Below are 16,838 nucleotides of genomic sequence, written 5' to 3' on the forward strand. Positions count from 1 at the left end.
GGGCAACTTAGACATTGGCTATCTAAAATGAGGGGGCAATAAAGGCATGAAGTGACTGGCTTACAAGGTTTCAAGAAGGAGCTTAGTTTAAGAGTGTGAGGGGAAAGAAAGAGTCCCCACTGAATAGCTGTTATCTTGTCTAGATGGATCTGGTGAAAGGAGAGGGGGATAAGATTCGTAAGATTCAATAGTGAGTAACTGTTATCATGACTAATTGTGACTGTCACACTTGTAAAGGTAGAAGTTTTATAACAAAAAAAAGGGGAGTGGTTGATCTTACAGTCCAGAAACGGAGGACCCTAGGACCATCAAGAAAGGAACGCACAAATAGAATGTGGGACCTTATCCAGAGAAGCAGCAGCGCCAGAGATGAAGCAGAGATGGGGGCATGGAGAGGGGAAGCGGATGAGGACTCTAGATTCATCAACTAAAAAGAGAAGGACTAAGAACTGGTGGCCAGGAGCAAATTTGCAGAATGTGCCCTTTGGAGATGTAAATTATTACATATGCCTGAGTGGGTTTTTTTGTTTGTGTGTTTTTTGAAAAGCTAAAGTGGATAGAGAGAAATACTTTTAACTGATGGTATATGGGAGGGGATTATAATCAATGCAATGAAACAAGTTATATGAATTGTTGAATGTGAAACTGATGATGTGCCCTGTAAACTTTCACTCAATTCACAATAAAAACCTTAAATTAAAAAAAAAAAATGTAATCAGGTCGAATAATATGTAACTACCACTCAGAAATTATCAAGTGTGGCTCCATAGTACTGATTTTACTTGGCTCAACCTGATACCTGAATCAAAACTTAAATAAATAAAAAAGCTACCCTCTCTACCTCCACGCCCAGTATAGGAGTCTATAGAAGTCTTCCGAGCCTAGAACAGGGAAGAAAACAAAATTAAATAGAGGTAATGAAAAGGAAAAAAAATCAAATTGTGCTGTTAGGTAGGTAGGCACAAATCTTTTGTGAGTACAGCAGACTCCTTGCTCGACTCTAAATAGATATTGATATGAGGGGGCTTCGAGAAGTTCATGGAAAAATTCCATGATCTTTCCATTTCATTTTTCCTCAAGGTTTTTGAAGCCCCTGGTTTGAAGTGGGAGAAAAGGAAAAAAAACACAGAAAGTCAATGTAGTTTCCCATCTGGATAAGGAAATTCGTACCCTGACAAGGAAATAGAATTTGCGAAGCCCTGGTCCAGCCCGATTTGCAGCTGGCTGGAAGACACACACAGCTATAGTGAACACACATACAGTGGGGGCGACTGAGCACAGCCTGCTGCTCAGTGTTGGACAGACGAGGCTTTCAACCATGACATGGGGCGGCCAGGCCACAAGATACACGATCTGTGCATGGCTCAGCCTCCTTTGAGTTTCCAGTACTCACTGGTCATATTTTCCCTTCTCCAGTTCAACTTATCATTGCTTCAAAGGAAAAAACCAAAAAACCCAGCAAGCTACTTATGAGAGTCTTGCAACATATAAGTTAATAAAAAAAGATGAAATGCCTAAGATCTTAAGTTTGCCTCCCTCTTTTGGGGTTTACAAGTACAACTAGATAGACACAAGCTGTTCAAATGTTTAGTGCACTTGGTTGCTCACCCAAAGGTGGGAGGCTCGAGCCCACCCCAAAGTACCTTGGAAGAAAGGCCTAGAGATTTACTTGTGGAAAAACCAGCCAGTGAAAACCCTGTGGAGCACAGGTCTGTTGCCGTGAGTTGAAGCCAATTTGAAAGCAACTGATGATTAAAATTGGAGTGAGGCTACATGTGGATCTGTTGTTGTTGCTGTTCAGTCAGTTCCAACTCATAGCAACTGATCCTCTGTACAAAATGCAGCCGGGCCCTGTACCATCCTCACAAGTGTTATGTTTGAGCCCATTGTTGCTGCCACTGTATCAATCCATCTTGTGGAGGGTCTGCTTCCTCTTTTTCACTTTACCAAGCCTAATGTACTTCTCCAGGGACTGGTCCTTCCTGACAACATGTCTATAGTATGAGAGACAAAGTCTCGCCATCCTGGCTTCTAAAGAGCAATCCAGCCATACTTCTCTCAACACAGATTTGTTGGTTCTTTGTGCAAACCAATTGGGGTGCTGTGGGTCAGATTCGAAGTGAAGCGGTGGGCTTCGTTTGTGTATTTATCAGTGGTGAGGTTATGCTTGTGTTTGGTTTTATTTTTTAAAAAATCTACTGCTCTAATTTTGGACAATGAACGTGTATTTCTAATAAGAAAAGTGCTGTTTTAAAGTGCTACTTCACAGAAACTTCAGCAGCTCTCTAATACGCTTCCTCCATCCCAGGCTGCATTTTTCTGATGGTTGATTTTTGTGGTTCACTGAAGCTCCGTTCATTCCATTTTGAAGCCCCTAGCTCGTTGCCTGCTAACCTTTGTTTCTATGAGGCACGCTCTTAATTGGCCCCTGCTAGTAAACACATCATATGACAATCCCGTGTGAATGAGTTCAGACCAGGGGGATCATGAGACTACCAGGCCTCCTGAGTTCTTGCCCCATCTATCTTCCAAGGATTGGGAGCTGCGGCTAACTTCCCACCAGATTAAACTTGATAAATGTACTAGAAAGAATACCAAGCTACATATTCGCAGATCCTTGGTTTTGCTTCGACACAACTGGCTGTGAAAGTCTCTCCTTCTACCTGTTCCTTCTCTGCTCCTGTTCCCTGGGCCTGCTATCCCAGATCCATGCTGGCTGTTGTGAGGGATTGAATGGAGTCCCTCCAAAATGATCTTTTGAAGCCCTACAGCCCAGTCGCCCATGGAAGCAACAATGAAGAAATGAAACGATATATTGCATTGGGCAATCTGCTGCAAAAGTCCCTCTTTAAAATCAGAAGAACAAGCTGGTGCGTAGCTAACACTACCAACTGCCCTGACAGGAATCTCATTAGAAGGTCCTGGACAGAGTGAAAGAAAATGTGAAACAAAACTCAAAATCATAAAAAAGGACTGAGCTACTGGAAAAAAGGACCGACTGATGGAACCCCAAGACTATGGCCCTTGGTCACCCTTCAGGTCTGGGACTGAACTCACCTTTGTGGCTTCCACTAGGAGGGTCTGTTGCTGCTGCTAAATGCCATTGATGTGGTTCCAATCATAGCGACCCTGTTTCCAAGGCTGTAAATCTTTGTGGGAACAGAAAGCCTCATCGTTCTCCCACAGGGCACCTGGTGGACTCGAACTGCTGACCTTGCAGTGAGCAGCCCAACACACTATGCTACCAGAGCTGGTGTTTTGCCTGGTATGATCCCATAGGATGCTGATGGAAAGATATGTACCTGGGTAACCCAGGTAGGTTCTCATGGGCAAGCAGGCCTTTCCTGTAGCTAGCTTAGCGGAGAAGTTGACAACAGTCAGGCAGGACCCAGGCAAGTGCCCACCTGAGGCTTCACAGCGAGAGCTGCCCAGGCTGCATGCACCCCTCAGCAGCCCCTAGCAAATGTGCCCGGGAGCCCCATATACCTGACTGGCACAGGTTTTCATATAACATCTAAATCACATAATGTCCTGTTTCACAGAAGGTATCGTGGACGTTATGTGACGTTTGCCATTTTAACCCCTCCCCCCCATATCATGACGTTGTTTTGGGTTGCCTTGCACAGAGCTGATTCTGACACCTGTCATGTGGCTCCTGGGCCCTCTCGGCTTCTCTCCTGGGTTCCATAAATCTGTGCTTTGAAAGGAACAGCAAGAGAGCACTAGGTGAAGTTGGGTACTCAAGTGCAAACCTGTTCGTTTTTCCTAATTTGCTGAATTGTGAAGCTAGGCCAAAGGTTTGTTGTTGTTGTTAAGTGCCGTTGAGTTGGTTCCAACCCATAGTGATCCTGTATAGGGTTTCTGAGGAGCGGCTGGTGAGCTCGAACCATCCACTGACCATGTGGTTCAAACCGACTCTGCAGTCCAGCGCATTAACCACAGTGCCACACTAGGTCAAAGGTTTGCATAAAACTACAGGCAAAACCAAAGCAAACCTACTGCTGTGCAGTCATGGTGACCGAAAAAAACTGCCCCACAGGCTTTTCCTGGAAACAGATTTCCAGGCCTTTCTTCTATAGTGCCACACGGTGGCCTTGAACCCCCAACCTTAGTGGCCAAGTACTGTAAAAATATCAGTGTGGTGTCTGACTTCCTCTCTCTTCAGGAATGGGCGAGGGGATCGTCATCAACACCAGGCATTACCTCCACTCTCCCACCTTTTTACTAATTCCAATACCAGTTGTCCCTCCTACGGTTGCAGAATCTTTGCAACGGCCACCCAGCACTCACAGCTTATTGGGAAATGGATTATGACGGAAGCAAAAGGGGACAGACGTGGAACCAGGATCAACAGGGTAAGGATCAGAAGTATGTGGGCGAAGCCTCCCTTCTTCAGTGCAGGATGGCGCTCTCAGCTCCTCTCTGCTCCCTCAGGATGGGCTCCTCTTGGTCCCCTGAGGACAGGTCCCCTCCTGGCTTTCTCAGGACAGGTTCTTCTGTCTTCTTACAAAACACTTTACCTCCTGCCCCAAGGCGCTGGCTCTCTGTGAGCCTGGAAGCCCTCTATGCTGTCTGGAGGAGCTGCTGCTGCCCGGCTCTGTCACTTGTTGCCATTTTGTGCCATCTCTGGCGTTTTAGTTCTCTCTCCTGAGCCTTATAAGTTCTCAGTGCAGGGACCCTGGGTTCCTGCTCTTCTTCCCGATGGTCATGAAATTCCTTTCCAGACTCTGGGATTGACTCCCTTTAAACATAGAGGGATAGCAAAATTAACCGATCCCCTTGTTAGGTTTCCTTACACCTTATTTGCATGCACTCACTCTTGCAAAGGTTCCAAATACCTTATTTGTATTATTAGCAAGCCTTCTGATTCCCTTGGTGGACCAGAAGCAACTCATTTACATAACTCCACACAATCATTTTGTGGGAGTCACAAACCATGGTTAGAAGGGTCACACAATAGCAATTCACTGCACCTCCACCCCAGGACCTTTGGCCAAATGTTTAGGATTCTTTTCATTGCCTCTTCAGGTTGGAAGAAGTAAAAGTCCAGGTTGAGAATAGGATAGGAGTTTCTGGGTGGTACAAACAATTAAGCAGTGGACTACTTACCAAAATGTTGTGGGGGCTGAAGTCCACCTGGAAGTATCTCAGAAGACAGGTCTGGTGATCTGTTCCTTGAAAGCTCACAACCTTGTAAAATATAGGTTCACCATGAGCGGGAAGGGATTCCACAGTAATGGGTTGGGTTTTTTTGCTTTTGTTATTTTTGCTTTTGAGAGTGGGGTGGGAGGAACCTCTTGGAATTTTCTAGAGCTCTGGTAGCATAGTGATTATGAATCAGGCCGCTAATTTCACAGTCAGCAGTTTGAAACTACCAGCTGTTCCACGGGAGAAAAATGAGGCTTTCTGCTCCCATAAAGATTTACAGCCTTGGAAACCCTGTACAAGGTTGCTATGAGTCAGAACTGACTCCACAGCACATAACAAGAACCCTGGGTACCAGAGTCCTGGTGTGGTGCTGTGGGCTAATGTGCCAGACTGCAAAGTTGTTTGAACTGCAAGGTTGGTGGTTCAAGCTCACCAGCTGCTCCTTGGAAACCCTATACAGGGTTGCTATGGGTCAGAATTGACTCAACGGCACTTAACAGCAACAACAATCCTGGGTACCAATTTGTGATAAAAGCCATCGAGTCAAATACAACACTTTCTGTTCATCAGTGGCATTTTATAAAGAACCGCCACGGAGTGTCTGAGAGCTTTCTAAGGAGCAGGTACCCTGGATTTCCTACCTTTACTGTTATCAAGAGTCATTGAGTTGGTTCCAACTCATAGCGATCCTATGTAGGGTTTCTGAGGCTTTAAATCTTTGCAGGAGCAGAAAGCCTTATCTTATCGGGGTCTGCCCTCGACATAGTTGTGTTGTTCACGAGTGTTTGGTTCACGAGGAGGGGAGATCCAGCGGCGATAGGGATAGCGAAAGAATACACAGACAAACAGAAGAAGGGAGACAATGAGGCACCCCAAAGCCAGGGTGGATGCATCACTGGTGGGCAGGCTTGGGAGTACAGGCATCATGGCCTCTGCAGGCAGCAACTCACTGCCCTGCAATCTTTACTGCATGCCTTCCAACCCGTAATGCACTTCAATCTTTACTGCAAGCCTTCCAACCAGTAATGCACACCTGGGGAGGCCCGGGCCTCTGCTTTATTCAGGGGAGGAGCTTCACACCAAGCGGGGAGGGATCTTTACAGAAGAAGAATGGTATTATTCAGACTAGACAATCTTTAAGATAAGTTAAGCCAGTAAACCTTACTTAAACCAATATTCCGTTCTTCCTTACTGGGTTTAATCTCTTTCTCCTGAAGAGCAGCTTGTGGGTTCAAACTGGTGTGATTAAGCCTTAGGATGTACCATAGAACCATTACAATCATCTCCCCTAGAGTGTCAATTTTTCTCATTAAAAACAACAACTTGCAGTAGCAAAGCTCTAAAAATACTGTTTACCTGTCCCAGCAGGATTTTTCCTGATATTTAATTGTGTTGTAGATTAGAGGACCCCTGGTGGCCCAGTGGTTAAGCACTGGCATGCTAACTGAAAAACTGATGATTAGCCCAATGGCTCCTGGTGGGGGCGGGGGGAACAGACCTGGTTAAAGTTCTGAGAAACCCTATGGGGCAGTTCCACTCCATCACATGGGGTTGCTATGAGTCAGAATCGATTCAATGCATCTAAAAACATCTATACTCCTAATGTAGATATGCATATGACACAAGAGGTAGCCTCTGACTGAGAACTGATGGTACTGAAGCAAGAAGTCCAAGTAGCATTGAAGGCATTAGTGGAAACAACAACAAGGCTCCAGGAATTGATGGAATATAGATTGAAATGTTTCAACAAACTGATGCGGTGCTGGAGACACTTACTTGTCTATGTCAAGGAATTTGGAAGATAACTACCTGGCCAACTGCTTGGAAGAGATCCACATTTGGGCCCATTTCAAAGAAAGGTGACCCAACAGAATGCAGAAATCATCAAATATCACATGCAAGTAAAGTTTTGCTGAAGAAAATCCAAAAACCGTTGCAGCAGTACATTGACAGGGAGCCGCCAGAAATTCAAGCCAGATTCAGTAGAGGACTTGGAATGAGAGATATCATTGCTGACGTCAGATGGATCTTGGCTGAAACAGAGAATACCAGAAAGATGTTTACTTGTGCTTTATTGACTATGCAAAGGCATTCAATTGTGTGGATCATGACAAACTATGGACAACATTGTGAAGAATGGGAATCCCAGAACATCTCACTGTGCTCATGAGGAAGCTGTACATAGACCAAGAGGCAGTCATTTGAACAGAACAAGGGAGTACTGAATGGTTTAAAATTAGGAAATGTGTGCGTCAGGGTTGTATCCTTTAACCATACTTATTCAATCTGTATGCAAAGCAAATAACCTGAGAAGCTGAATTATATAAAGAACATGGCATCAAGATTGGAGGAAGATTCATCAATAATCTGCGATGTGCAGATGACACAACTTTGCTTGCTGGAAGCAAAGAGGATTTGAAATAGTTACTGATGAAGATTAAAGACCACAGCCTTCACCTCATCTTAAAACAAAACTTTTCCCAATGGGACCAACAAATAACATCATGATAAATGGATTAAAAAATTGAAGTTGTCAAAGACTTCATTTTGCTTGAATCCACAATCAACACTCACAGAATCAGCAGTCAAGAAATCAACGATGTATGAGTGAGGAAAATCTGTTGCAAAAGACCTCTTTAAATTGTTTAAGAACAAAGATGTCACTTGGAGGACTAAGGTATGCCTTGATACTTTCAATAACCTCATATACATGCGAAAGTTGGACAGTGAACAAGGAAGACATTTGAAGAATCAATGCCTTTGAATTATGGCGAAGAATATTAAAAATACCATAGACGTCCAGAAGAACAAACAAATCTGTTTTGGAGGAAGTAAGGCAGGATTGCTCTTTGAAATCAAAGATGGCAAGACTGTCTCTTATACTTTAGACATGTGGTCAGAAGAGATCAGTCCCTGGAGAAGGACATCAGGTTTGGTAAAGTAGAGGGTCAGTGAAAAAGAGGAAGACCTGAGATGGGGCAGATTCATACACACACAGAGGCAATACAATGGTGCAAACATAAAACCACTTGCGAGGATGGCGTAGGACCGGGCAGTGTCTTGTTCTGTAGTACGGAAGGCTGCTAAGAGTTGCAACCAACTTGATGGCGCTTAGCAATTATGACAAATGGGATAAAGTGGACTGGTGGCACAATGGTTAAGCTCTTGAAAGACTGGCGGTTTGATCCCACCAGTGGCTTAGTGGAAGAAAGACTGGCAAACCCATAAAGATTGCTGCGTTGTTAATTGTGGTTGAGTCTGTTCTGATTCATGGGGACCTGGTGTGCAGAGTAGAACTGCTCCACAGGGTTTTCAAGGCTCTGACCTTTCAGAAGCAGATTGCCAGGCTTGTCTTCTGAGGCATATCCGGGCAAGTTTGAACCACCAACTCTGCAGTTAGCAATTGAGTGCTTGACCCTTTGCACTATAACTAAACAGTAACAACAGCTCTCACAGCTTCTGATCGTCTTCTGTCCTTACTTCATGGTGCAGTTCCACTATGCAACACATCGGACCACTTTTGTCTGAATCGGCTGACAATAGCTACGAAATGGGACATTCACAGTCCACTTCTGATTGCTAAATTGTGTCAGGGCTTGAGTTGGGAGCTGAGCTACCTACCCATCACCCACCTAGCCACTGCTGTCCAGTGGATTCCAGCTTGCAGAGATCCTATAGGACAGTGGAGACTGCCTCCTGGGGTTTCCAAGGCTGTAAATATTTATGGAAGCAGACTTACATCCTTCTACTGCAGAGTGACTGATGTGTTCAAACCTACGATCTTCCAGCGCTTCACCCACTGTGCCGCCATGGCTCTTGTTCCCAGGAAATGTGATATTTGGTCTTTGTCTCCCTCACATTCTACACAAGTTTGAGTTTCTAAAAGGAAACAAGGAAGGTGTTGCCTGAAGGGGAGCTCTGTCTTATACCCACTCCTCTCTGGGGCAGCACCTTTCTGAACACTCAGAGGAGTTCATCCAGAGGTACCTCAGAAGAAAAGGCTGGCAATCTAATTCTAGAAGATAGTTGTAGTTGCTAAGTGCTGTCTAGTAGGTTCTGATGCATGTTGTTGTTGTTGTTAAGTTTGGTCTCATGGTGATCCATATAGGGTTTCTGAGGAGTAGCTGGCTGGTTTGAATTGCTAATCTTGCAGTTAGCAGTCCAGTGCTTATCCCATGATGAGTGCCACACCAGGACTCGAACTCATAATGTCTAGTGTTTCCCAGGAGCTCTTAGTGGCTTTGAACTGTTGACCTTGCAGTCAGCAGTCCAGTGCTTATCCTACAGCATCACACCATAACTCCACTGGAAACCCTATGGAGTACTCTGACATATGGTCTCTCCTCCAGGGAGCAGGGATGGCTCAGGGGTAGTGATGGCACCCTTTATGCCGGAGACCTGGGTTGGTGTTCCACCCCATGCACCTCCTGCGGGGCCACCACCCATCTGTCTGTGGAAGCTTTTGTATTGCTGTGATGCTGAAGAGGTTTCAGCAGAGCTTCTAGACTAAGATGGACTAGGAAGAAAGGACTGGCAATCTACTTCCGAAGCACCAGCCAGTGAAAATCCTGTGCATCACAATGTTCTGATCCATCCATAACCGATCATGGGGATGATGCAGGACTAGGCAGTGTTGGTCGGTCTGTTATGCCCCGGGTCACCATTAGTCAGCAGCTCACTGTGACAGCCTCCTCTTGGGTAGGCCTGGGAGTCTGCAAGCAAAGCGAGGCTGGGCCCCAGCCAAGTGCTCCTAGCTGTGGGATTTGTGGATAGGAATTTGGGCCCAGAGAGCCTTGTCTGCTTTCTTTACTGTTTGAGGGTGAGGATGAGGGTAAGAGTAAGGAGCTATGGTTACAACTATGGAGACCTGTGGCGCTGTAGGATACACACTAGACTGCAAGGTCGGTTTGAACCACATGATCTGCAATTCAAACTCACTGGGTGCTCCTCGGAAACCTTATATAGTGTTGGTATGAGTCGGAACTGACTTGATGGCACTTAACAATATGATTAGGTCTAGACTAGGCCTGAGTTCTGGTATGGCGCTCTGGGTTAATGTGCTGGACTGCAAAGTTGTTTGAACTGCAAGGTCAGCGATTCACACCAGTCATTCCTTGGAAACTCTATACGGAGTGGCTAAGGTTGGAACTGACTTGGTGGCACTTAACAACAACAAAGGCTAGGCTTTGGACTTTGTTTAGTGTCAGCCACAAAAGGCTTAAAGATAGGGGTAAGGGTTGGACTAGGAGTACGGCTTGGTCTAGTTTCAGAATTAGGTTTAGTTTTATTTTTTCCTTGAAATCGACTTTTCACTTTATTTGGAAATTCTGTAACTACATATTGTTTGTTGTGATTAAGTGCCATGGAGTCCGTTCTGGCTCACAGCAAGCCTATATAGAGTTTCCAAGGAGCAGCTGGTGGATTTGAATTGCCAACCTTGTGGTTCAAACCAATTTTGCGGTCCACTGCTTATCCTACAGCGCCACATCAAGACGTCTGGTAACTACATTATTCCCTCTTAATAGCTTTTTTTTTTTTGCAAACTGGAATCTCTTTCCCTATTTTCAATCTTGTAGGTTTGTTGTACTTTGGATACTCCTATATCTGGGTTGATTTCTTAGTGATAATTGTCTCAGGTTGTCTGCTATTGTTGGTTCTCTCTCCAATGAACACCCTTTAGTATGTTTTGTAAGGTAGGTCTGTCTGGTTCTTGCAAATTCTTTTAATTTGTTTATTTTGAAATCTTCTAATTTCGCTGTCATTATTTGATGGACGGTTTTGCTGGCTACGTGATTCTTGGTTGACAATTTGTTTCTTGCAGTTTTTTATATGCCATTCTACTATCTTCTTGCCACCCTCATTTCCACTGAGAAATTAGAGCTTAGCTTTATTAGTTCTCCTTTACAGGTAACTTTTTATTTTTCTGTAGCTGCTCTCGGGATTTTTTCCTTGTCTTTGGTTTGAAAAAAATTATATCTTGGTGGTTTTCTTTTGGAGTCTATTCTACATGGAGTTGTTTAACTTCTTGAATGGCTATCTTCTCATCTTTCATGGTGTTAGGAAAGTCTTCTTCCAACAATTCTTGGGCAATTTTCTCTCTCTGTTTTTCAATCTCTTCTCATTGTGGAATTCCAATCACGTGTAAGTTATTCCTCTGATAGTATTTCACATATATCTTAATTTTTTCTTTGGATTTTTAAATTCTTTTTTCTGATTGCTCTTTTAGCTAGTGATTATCCAGAAGTTTATCTTCAATGGCTTTTTTCTTTTTTAATGTTTTATTTTGAATTATGTGGTAGTTTACATGGGAGAACATTAGTTTTAGATTCATTCTATCGTATATCGTTTCATTGCCATGGTTACAATCCCCTTCATGCATCATCACCCAACCAAAGGGTATACACTACAAGCCTGTTCCCTGGTCGTCAGCACACAGCTCCTCTCCCTCTCTGTGTCTAAAGTCCCCAGCTGCTCCATCTCTCCACGTCATCGTCTCTGCTTCCATCTCAGGCATCACTGCTTCTCTGGGTAGGGTCCTGCTCTCTGCTCCTCTCCCTTGATGGTCCCAGAGACCTCCACTCCTAGACTGCAGAGTTAATCACTCCCCTCCATTTGCTACAAAACATCTACCTTTACATTTCCAACCCTCACAGTTAGTCCTGATAACAATTATTCACTATTGTATCACAAAAGACCTATCCACATTTCCTTTCATTAGCCCCACCTAGACAGACTGTATAAAACTCAGTGGAGATTCTATCTTCCTCCATGCCCTCTGGGTCTAGGTTCCCTCTTGAAAGTTTTTAAGCCAGTCACTTCTTGCCTTTTAGCGCCACCCCCTCCACCCCGCCAATTTGGGTAGCTAATGTCCAAGTTGCCCATCCCTGTCTACTCTGTGTATGGAGGGAATGATCCTTGCTGTAAAGATTTGTTCCCTCTTTTGAGCTACTGCATCCATAGGTGTAGGTCAAGTTCATCAAATTGTATCAGATTACTCTTTTTTTTCCTCTTCTTTCTTCTTCTGGTTGAGCAGCCTCTTTCTTAAAATCCTGCAAATGAGAACAAAAGTGCCAGGGACAAGTGCAGTATGGGCCTCCCAAGTAGTGTATGGTGGAACTGACTCGATGGCACTTAACAACAACAACAACAACATAGGTGTAGTAGGGAACGCTGATGGCACAGTGGATAAAGTGTTGGGCTGCTGACTGAAAGGTCGGTGGTTAGAACCAACCAGCCACTCTGCAGGAAAAAAATGAGGCAGCCTGCTTCCTTAAAAGTTAGTCTTGAAAACCCTATGGGTAGTTCTACTCTATCTTAGAGGCTCACTGTCACTAGGAATGGACTTGATGGCAGTGAGGAAAATATGTGCTGGAATTCCAATCCCTGCGGATTGGATCCCATTTGGGAATACAGTTTTGTTATGTTAATGAGGCCGTATCAGGGCATTGTTGTTAGGCACCATTGAGTTGATTCAGATTCACAGAGACCCTACACACAACAGAACAAAACACTGCTTGGTCTCGAGCCATCTTCACAATGGTTTTGCCTGAGATCATTGCTTTTGCCAATCCATTTCATTTGCTGGGCCTCCACTTTTGTTGCTGTGTGCCTTTAAGTTGGTTTGGAATCATAGTGACCCTGGATAGGGTTTCCAAGATTGGCTGGTGGCTTTGAACTGCTGACCTAACAGTTATCAGTCCAGTGCTTATCCTACAGTGCCACACCAAGGCCTGATTTTCTTCTCCAGGGACTGTCCCCCTGATAAAATATCTGATAATATGAAGTCTCACCATCCCAGCTTTTAAGAAGCAGAATAGCTGTATTTCTTCTAAGACAGATTTGTTTGTTCTTCTGGCAGTCCAAAGGAGCTCTGGTAGTGTAGTGGTTACAAGTCGGGTTGCTAACCTCAAGGTTAGCAGTTCAAAACTACCAGCTGTTCCACTGGAGAAAAGATGAGGCTTTTTGCTCCCATAAAGATTTACAACCTCAGAAACCTTGTGCAGAGTCACTATGCGTCAGAACCGACTCCATGGCACACTACCATACCATACCATCTGGCAGTCCATGTCAAGGTATTGTTGTTGTTGTAGTAAAGTGCCTATCTAGGGTTTCCAAGGAACGACTGGTGAATTTGAACCACCGACCTTGTGGTTCAAAGTGGCCCTGCGGTCCAGTGCTTATCCTACAGCACCACACCAGGACTCTATACCAGGGTGTTGTTGTTAAGTGTCTTCTAGTAGGATCAGACTCATAACGACGTTGTATCAGGTTTTAGGATGTGTCTAAAACCTAATCACTTCTGAATTACAAAAACAGCAGATAAGACACAGAAAAATACACCAAGTAGAAAAGATAGATGGAATCCTGGTTGTGGAGCTCTAGGATAGGCACTGGACTGCTCATTGAAAGACTGTTATTTCAAACCCACCAGCCACTGCTAGTAAATCCTATACAGGGTCGCTATGAGTTGAAACCAACTCAACAGCACTTAAGAATAGAAACCACATGAAGATCGCCATGGAACTGAGGGACACCCAAACCTTGGGGGTGTAGACACTATAGAAACTCAAAGCTACAGAAACTCAAGAGACTTCCTGTAGAGCCCGCGGTGTCCTGTTCTCGGAACTCTGTGACAGTGGCTAGCTAACCCTTCACCTTCCAGGGAAGGAGTCTACGCAGGGCCCTCCATTGCTGCACCAGGGGGGCCCAACCTCCAGGTCACTGAGAACTGGTGAGGGGAGAGGGATGCCGGCACACTAACTCTCAGCCAGCCTGGGCTGACCTTTGACCAGGTGAAGCAGGCCTCCAGGGACCACGATGAAGCAAGGGCAAGCTCTGAACGTGAGATGAAGGTGACAAGGCAAGTGGAGTTAGTGCCAGGAGGAATACACAGCCAGCTGCTCCTGGCCTACAGGCCATCAAGGGGTCTAGGAGACGAGGGTTCCCAAGCTAATTGGAAGCTTCCAGCATCTGTATTAAGCCCTAGGTATAAAAGGGGAGCGGTCCCTAAGTGACATGAGAGACAGGTCCCTGTCTGAAACCAGTGATTTGTCCTTAGCTACTAACCTGATCTGTCCTGGTATGGCACTGTAGGATAAGCACTAGACTACAAGTTCGGTTTGGACCGAAGGATCAGTGGTTCAAATCCACCAGCTGCTCCATGTAAACTCTATACAGGGTCACTATGAATCAGGACCAAGTCGATAGCATTGAACAGTAACATTAAAGGTTGGTGGTTCAAACCAATCCACACAGTAGCTCCACGGAAGAAAGTCCTGGCAATCTGCTTTCATAAAGTCTATGGCGTTCTTCTACTCTTGTAACATATGGTGGTGGCTGTGTGCCGAGGAGTCGGTTCCGACTCACAGTGACCCTGTACCGGGTTTCTGAGGCTGTAAATCTTTACGGGAGTAGAACGCCTCATCTTTCTCCCATGGAACAGCTGGTAATCTTGAACTGCTGACCTTGTGGTTCGCTGCCCAATTTGTAACCACTACGCTACCAGAGCTCCTTGTAACATAAGGAGTCACCATAAATAAAAATCAACTGGAAAGCACCTAACAACCACCCTGGAGGCCCAGGGTGGCACTATGCAGAAAGGCTTGGCAATCTGCTTCCTTAAACATTAAAACCCCCAAATCCTCCCAGCGTTTCCAAAGCGGCAAATCTTTATGGATACAGATATCCTCATGTTGCTCCCGCTGGTGGGTTTGAACCACCAAGCTTCCTATTTGTAGAGGGGTGCTTAACAACTTGCACCAAGACTCCTATCTTTAAAGATGACAGCTCAGAACACCCTAGGAAGCAGTTGTACTCAGTTAACACTTGGGATCGCCACCATCTGGAATCCACTCAACTGCAACAGGTTTGGGTTTTTCTTATTTGGGGTTGGAATGGGGGAATTGTCTTTCTTCTTCCACTTTGCAGAATGTTCACTTAACATTGTGTCATTTCACATCTAGCCTTTCCCAGCGACATGCATCTGTGGTGTCAGACAGCGGTATTATTTCTCTTGTTAAGTGTTCTCAAGTTGGTTCCGACTCATAGTGGCCCTATGTAGGATTTCCGAAGAGCAGCTACTGGGTTTACCAGTCCTCTGTTGTTGTGGTGACCTGCAGTCGAGTCGGTCTGACCCATAGCGACCTTGTATAGGGTTTCCGAGGAGCCGCTGGTGAGCTTGAACTGCCAACCTTGCAGTTTAAACGGCTTTGCAGTCTGGCGCATCAACCCACAGCACCACACCAGAACTCCTGGGTACACCAAAATGGGGTAACAAACTCTAGTCTTAAGTATCCAACGGACCCACCGACGGACCCTGTGAAACCGGAAGGTACCGAGTGCGCAGGCGCTGCGCACGGGTGCTGCTAAGGAGTACCGCGGTACGACCATGGGGGAAGGGAGTGCGCCGCGCCGGCAGTGGACCACGTGCGTACCACGTGGCGCTCCTGCCCGACCAGGCTCCGGTGGGGTCCCGGCCCCCCATACCGTGGGCCCAGCATCCCGCAGAGGGTGGCGGATCAGCCTCCTCACCGCCACTCCATGACCGCTGACCCCTGACCTCCGGCTTCATTACCTCTAGGATCGCCCCTCACTAGAGGCCGCGCGGTGTGTTTATAAACAGAGTTCCCGGCGGGGCTGAAACCCTGGATCACTGGATTAACACCTGGGGGAGCGGAGCCTTTTGCGCGTGCGTAGTGCGACAATGCCGCCAGAGTCTTTCTGCACATGCGCGCTCGCAGGCGGCCTCTGGGTGGGGTCGTGAGGTAGCCAGTGGCGCCGCGCTGGACTCAGGCGGCTCACCCTTGCGCCTGCGCTCTGCCCTCTACCTTAGCGCTGTGTGTCCTTGGTCCAGCTAGGGGACCCCACCCATAAAATGGGACCAAGATGGGAGATGGCAAAGGTTAAATATTGGATTTGCCTGGAGGAGACACGCCCAAAGGCCCCCTGACTGGTTCCGAGGCCCCACGGCGCTCCTCCTCGTGGCAGTGTCCACATAGCAGCCAAAGAGAACCTTTCAAAACAAGTCAGACCTCCTTAAAAAGTGAAACAACCATCACAAACCAGAAACACCCTAAGCAAGCCTATTGAATAGAGCTGATTTGAGCAGATGGCAACCCCACGTGTTAGAGTAGAACTGAGGCCCCTACGGTTTTCCTGGCTGTCATCTTTAGGGAAGCAGATTACCAGACCTTTCTTCTGCAGCACCGTTGAGGGCTCCAACAGCCAACGTTTATTTGCTGTTGTCAAGTAGGTTTCAATTCGTAACGACCTGGTACACAACTGAGTGAAACACTGCTGGGTCTTGAACCATGGTCCCATTGTTAGGTTTGAGCCCATTGTTGCAGCTACTATGTTAATCCATGTGTTGAGGGCTTTCCTTTTCGTTTACCCTCTGCTTTACCAAGCATGATGTACTTCTCCAGAGACTGGTCCCTCCTGGCAACATATCCGAAGTCTCGTCACGCTTGCTTTTAAGGAGCATTCTGGTTGTACATATTCCATGATAGATTTGTTCGTTCTTCTGGAAGTCTATGGTACATTAGTTTAGTAGCCAAACACAAAGTGTGGGTACCACCCAAGGACCTGGAATTACCAGGCTACTGCTGTGTGTGGTAGAGTCAGTTCCGATCCTATACAGGGTTTCCAAGTCTGTAAATCTTTATGGCAGCAAAACCCCTCATTTTTCTCCT

The 16,838-nt window shown here is 45.8% G+C and overlaps 1 protein-coding gene across 1 annotated transcript in view; it reads right to left on the reverse strand.

The window, feature by feature from the left end:
* Nucleotides 1-15,631, reverse strand: part of FOXK1 (forkhead box K1) — an 86,770-nt gene extending 71,139 nt beyond the window's left edge. The window contains exon 1 of the mRNA XM_006859871.1: nucleotides 15,483-15,631. Coding sequence (XP_006859933.1) covers nucleotides 15,483-15,631 — 149 coding nt within the window. The remainder of the gene's footprint in view (nucleotides 1-15,482) is intronic.
* Between the last annotated feature and the right edge of the window lie 1,207 nt (nucleotides 15,632-16,838).

The sequence above is a fragment of the Chrysochloris asiatica genome, unplaced genomic scaffold (genome assembly GCF_000296735.1).
Source record: "Chrysochloris asiatica unplaced genomic scaffold, ChrAsi1.0 scaffold00034, whole genome shotgun sequence".
NCBI lineage: Eukaryota > Metazoa > Chordata > Mammalia > Afrosoricida > Chrysochloridae > Chrysochloris > Chrysochloris asiatica.